General features: G+C 47.6%; 1 protein-coding gene across 1 annotated transcript in view; it reads left to right on the plus strand.

The window, feature by feature from the left end:
• The window catches only part of LOC142572406 (uncharacterized), a 55,384-nt gene extending 49,734 nt beyond the window's left edge, over nt 1–5,650 (plus strand). Inside the window, exons 9-10 of the mRNA XM_075681499.1 lie at nt 1,347–1,517; nt 4,557–5,650. Of these exons, the coding sequence (XP_075537614.1) occupies nt 1,347–1,517; nt 4,557–5,243 (858 nt within the window). The 3' untranslated portion in view covers nt 5,244–5,650. The remainder of the gene's footprint in view (nt 1–1,346; nt 1,518–4,556) is intronic.
• The last annotated feature ends 457 nt before the right edge of the window (nt 5,651–6,107 follow it).

Consider the following 6,107-nt stretch of genomic DNA (forward strand, 5'->3'; position numbering starts at 1 on the left):
CAACGTCTTGCAGACGGTGGCGGCAATTTTTTGTATGAACACCAACACCATATGTATGTTTTATTCCGTGTCTCCTCCAACACCGTATAACTGCCATAGATCATCTGTTGTAAATATACGTGAAGAATTCTAGTGGCGCGTGAAACAGCCATGACGCGTCTTACAAATCATAGCACACGTCTGATTCGTATAATTGTGCGATAAGAAGGAGCTGCTTTCGCTGGTGTCGTTTGAAGTTGAAGGGATGCGCAAGATTTTCCGTTGCACTGCGAGCAATGCATCTCTCACCGCTGTCGCCTTTATCGCGTTGGCAGCAGCCACGCTTACATAAGAAGTTTCGGACAGCATAATTCGCGGATACCTTAAAAGAATATTTGCCATTGCATCCGATCAGATGCTATTTCTACACCCACACTTTTGAAGCTCCACACCACGAACGAACTGCCAAATGTGTCTTCTAATGTTAGCGCATTCGTTAGCGCGTACGTTTCTTAGATTCATCCAACGAACTGACTTACCTGATATCCGACTTGAAGCCGTCAGGCAATGGCCACATGTCGCGTCAATGATTCGAGAGGAACGTATGCTAAGCCGCGGAGATATTATGGCGACCAGCCTTGTCGTTATTGTAGTTATCTTCATCGTCCGGGTGCGAAGTGTGGTTCATGAGTTTAGTCACAATCATGCGAAATGACAAATGAAAATCAAACCTCTTGGTTCCCCCTCTTCGTCCCGCTTCGTCATGACCTGAGATTCTTGATGGCGGCTGTCTCCTAGTAAATCGACTGGGCCTGTACGGTTGGGCAGGTGGAATCGCATGCTTCTTGGTTACTTGCCCTTAAATGTTTGCCCGGAGCCGAAACATTACGACTTTCAGTGCACAATTTCTCATGAGCCGTTTATACATATAAAAAAGGCGAGTCAACAGCGTTTGATATCGATGACAAGAACTTCTTGGGTGTCTTAATATTCTGGACCGGTCCACATTTTTAGATTGCAATACCTGCAGGATCGGCACTTTTTGTGTGTGTTGAGAAAAGCCATACTTCCAGTTCCAGATTTAGGCAGGCGCGGTTTCAACTAGCACATAGACGTTTCATTTGGGTCTTTCATACAAAATGCCCGATGGCAGTTGGAAAGTTGCGGCCGGATACTCAAATCCCACGAACCCCTAATCAGTTGTCTTCAAAAGAAAGCTCTCTGAAATGTACCACCACTTATTTAGCGATAACACCGCTGACTAAGTGGCTGCATCGCTACCGGAAACATTACACGAGTAGCTGGAGTACAAGTAATTTCAACTGAACACCGAAAACGCAAATTCTCTGAACCTTCCTGATGCGCAGGGAGGCTACACATTTGAGGTGCTTCCTCACACGGGGCAGTTCATCCTTGTGGGAGTGCCATTTCACCGCAGGGCTCTCAGCCTATGCAACCTGAAGCCCACGACATTGAGCCTGCTGTTCACTGGGACGGGCTTGCGAGATGGGCATCGAGGCATGCACCGTTTTGGTCAGGTAAGCTGCATTTTTACGAGGCCTGATTTAAACATTATCTTATCTAACGATTGTGGAAACCCGAGCTCATATCTAGTTAGAGCGCTCATTCTTTAGAATTTACTGCTAGTGAACCATATCATTGCGATGACAAATATATGGACAATCCAAGCGCATTTCCGCCGTCACCATTGGCGTCGCCGTCATGTTCTATATAAAGTCCAAGTTCGATAACAGCGTGGCCGCGCGCAGTATGCTGTAGGTAGGAGTGAAAGCGTGCGGGGGTGAGCCGAGGATGGTGCCTTGATCCCGCGCGCGCAAGGGCGCAATCGGGGAGGAGGCACGCCGTCTTCCACCGTGCGCAAGGCACCTGCAAGGGGGGGGGATGTTGAACTCCAACGGTGGCTCTGTATAACGCGGCTGAGCGCACCCGCGCGGGCCTTATCTTGAAAGCGATCTACGATGACTAGTCAGCCGCGCAGGCCCTATCATTAAAGTGATCTGCGATGAGTACAGAGTGTAGGTGCGCCGAGGACTCATAGCTTCCTGTGCGCTGTGTTCTCGCTGCTTTGTTGGCGTTGAAGCGAGATACAGCACGAAACTCAGTTTGCTCGCTGCTGCTGCCGCTCTTCCACACTCCAGCGTTTCGACAGCGTGTGCACCTGCTCATCGAGTGAGTTGTGTTTATGTCTGCCTCTGGGCCCGTGACAGCATGCTTGTTAATTTAGTTAGTAAGCGAATGCTTACGTGTTCATACAGCCGACAAGACTTCTTATAGCTGCCTACTAATGTGCTATCGCAATCCATGCACTGCCTTTCGGGCTAAATTTCGACTATTTTTGTGCATATTGTAGCTGGAAGCCACAGAACATATATTTGAACTTAAACAGTTGACCAAGGTTATATAGAAAGTACCAAATAAATATGCATGCGTGAATGCTTATATAATGCTGGTAGTATTAAAAAACGGTCGAATCACGTTTTGTTATTTCCCCTACGCCACGAGGGTCCCACTCGAGACCCGAACAGCTGAAGTGAGTGTGGAAAGGAGGGGGGATGGAACAGCATTCAGGACAACCTTGATATCTTATGACAAGGTTCACTCATGCCAAAATCTACTAAAAAGCTCTTTATTTCACTTTGGTCGTCGAAAATTATTTCAATGTGTGGTACTATTACAAGGTCTGATTACGAATCCGTGATGGACTGTGTAAGCGCCACTGAACGAGGACGTAGAAAGAAACAGATACACACAGACAGTACTATGGATGCATGGATTCAAACCAGCTTGCCCGCCAACGTGTTTTGAAACAACTGATTACGATTTTTCCTTCTCAAGCTAATATAGCGAAAATAGTTCTTAATGCGTTATCATTATTTGGGCACTTCACGCACACGATAGGCACGCAGTGTGGCACAACACTGGGTAGTCAGTAATCAAATGGGTAGCGCATCGGGCTGCTGTGCTGAGGTAACAGGGTTGACGTACTTGGGTCACTGAGTATGTGGTAACGTGAACATACGTGCCGGTCTTCAACGACCCTCTTCCAAGCCAACATGGGTCACTTTAGTCGCGGGACTGGGTAGACACCGCTATTCGACAAAACTCCTTGACGCCAACTTGGAGTACTGGATATATGCCAATCGGTCTGCGCTATTCCCCAATGATCCTCTTTGATTTCAACTTGGGTCCCTGGGTATGTGCCGGTAGGTGTTTGTCACTCTAAAATGAACGTCTTTGACGCCAACTGGGGTTACTAAGTATGTGCCACTAAGTATGTGCCACTAAGAATTTGCCACTCTTCAATGACGAAAAATATCGCTTAAATTTATGCGATGCTGAGTGGAAAGAAACAAACCCACATAACAAGGGTTCTTCAAGGACACCAACCTGACGCATTAGCATGCTGCGCCACAAATGCACTGGGTATGTGCCACTCTTGATGATCCTATCACCAGCTTTGGTCACTGCGTATGTTATACGAGTGTGTGGCCAAGCGACGGAACAATTCTTAAGAGATTGCAGGCAACGTCACGCCATGCTTCTCATATAGGAGACCACGCGCGGCCTCCTATGGCACGGCGTGTCCAGAAAAAAGCGCGAGAGGACTACGATGGCCATCTGACGCGCTCATGAGTGTTAGTACGCACCGGCGTGTCATGCATTTCGGAGGCGACACACGGGCTTCGCGGCGGCACCTCTAGATGGCACTGTGTGTTCTTAGGGAAGCACAAAGAGGAGTCCCGCTGCGGTACACGCCTCAAACTAGTTTCGATGTCCGCAATATATTGTGTCCGCGTCGCTATACTAATTGAATGCTAACGCATTACCATCGACAGTCACCGTGAGATGGTTGTGTAAGATGGCCCTATCGTAATTTTTTGTAATCTCATTCGGGTGGCCTTGTATCTTGTGCATACCAGCTAAAAGGTGAATGCGCCTGAGCCATCTATGACACTTATGTGAGAATGGCTCCCGCTCTTACGTCCTCCCTCTGCAGGCTCGACCAAGGTGGTTAACGAAAAACTGCTGGATTGGAAGCTCCCGTAGATTCTTAGCAGTAAAAGTGAAATAGAGCCTTGTCGGGTGATCTCCGCGTCAAGATTAAGTGGTTTGGCTCTGTTATTGTTATGCTAGGCTAATTAGAAAATAAAAGGTGGTTGTTCCCAACGAAACTAATAACTTCTTCTGAGTATTGAAGACGATCTTCTCAATACAATATGCCAGGATATTCAGATTTCACACTAAAACTAGTAATACAGATATAGACCTAGATAAGTATCTGTCAGGTAAAATAAGCCGTGATTAAGCAAGGGGGTTGATTAACTCGTGGGAAGTGGGCGAAAAGTGCTTCATCACCATTTTTGTCGTTTATTTATAGTTTTATCATGCCCCTCCTGTGCGACTTCACTTTCGGGACATTGTTTTCACTCCAGCACTTCTTCTTTAACCTCCTTGGGCTCCACGTTGTTGCACTTCATAGTTGCCAGAACACTAGACAATTCATGAAACAAGGCAACACTGAAGACGTACTTAGTGTTCCCATGTTTTCTATGCAGATTTGCAGTACGCTCGAGGACTACGCAAAGACGAACGCAAACAACCTCTACTGGGGCTTCCCCACTGTGCCTGTGAGGACAATGACTGTGGCCGTCCGCGTACCCGAAAGGAGTGCAGATGCTACTATCACACCCGTGTTGCCCATAGCCTCCGAGTCGGCCGAGGCCTTCACTCAGAAGGTGTTCACGGAACCATTGTCTTTGTATACAGACGCGCCCGTCGATTACAGCGAGGTGCACACCGATTTTCTTGAGCCCGTCGTGTTCCTCACTAATTCCATCGAGCATGACGACGACGCTACTGACGAAGACGTCGCTCCGCCGACATTTGTCGAAGAAGTCGCGGCGCCTGTTGTCGAAGGTGCCGCTGAAGCCGTGGCCGTAGCTGCCGCGAATGACGGCTTCCACGCCATGACTGAGACGCAGAACAGCGTCGAAGTTGTCCATCCCATCTTTGATAATGAGCAGAATGACATGACTGCTGGACCTGAGCTGGCGGTGGACGGACTGTCTGCCAACGTGCCTACCGAGGACGTTTACGACGGCGTAGATGGCAAAGCCGATTACATCGGCTATGATGCAGGACTCGATTTAGGTGACGTCGATCCCGCGTACTATGAAGACGTTGCTGAACCCGTAGTACACGTGACAGAACAGATGCTATCATTTCCCACCCCATCACTGTAGTTACATGACAGTGAATTCCGAATGGGTGCCCCGGACGGAGTTATTCCCGCTGATGGGCTCCGACATGGTCGCGTAGTTTGTAAAAAAAAAGTTAAATCTTTTTGTAAGTTCTATGACGACCGCTGTTATACGGCCACATCTATATCTCGCTAGAATATTGATTCCATGTATTGCCCACTTGCACGTCTAGTGCTTTGGTAATTAACAAGAAAATCGGATTCCGGCCTGCACCTTGGTAGACCATGCTTATGTGATAAGTGCGAGGTTCAGCTAACCAGTTAAGGAAAAGCCATGTTGCCTGTCTGACCTGCCTCTATTCCTGTAAATTTCAGGTACTGACGTTCATAACTACTACAAACAAGCACAAAAATATTTCTGAAAGTAGAGAAATAAACATAAGATGCTTTGTCAAGAATTCTGGTTCTGTGTGTTTGTGATACAACTTTCGATCATTAGTCGCATATTGCATATCGTAAGACGAGCCTTACGAAAGCTCGTCTTACGATACTCGAGCTCGACACGGGACAACCACGTAGGTGCACTGACAACTGAGTGTTTTATTTCTTGACACAGGAATAAATAGCTGCTGCCAAGAATCAAAACAACAAGCATCGTGTATTCGTTGTGCGATGTAGATGACGGCAATGTTTTGTCTTTTTTTCTTGTTGTTCTTCTTTTTTTCTCCGCCACTGCGCTGGTGCGGGGCGCGGTGAAATCGCGTGTCCTACCTTCGTTCTGAGCCTTACTGTCGTTCGTTTTCTTTTTAGCTCACTTTACGGACGTTGGCCAGCCCATAGAGAGAGAGAGAGAGAGACTAAACTTTAATTTCCACTGGTGTGGGCTGCAAGCCTGGGCCAGGCACGG

The sequence above is a fragment of the Dermacentor variabilis genome, chromosome 2 (assembly GCF_050947875.1).
Source record: "Dermacentor variabilis isolate Ectoservices chromosome 2, ASM5094787v1, whole genome shotgun sequence".
In the NCBI taxonomy this organism is placed as follows: Eukaryota; Metazoa; Arthropoda; class Arachnida; order Ixodida; family Ixodidae; genus Dermacentor; species Dermacentor variabilis.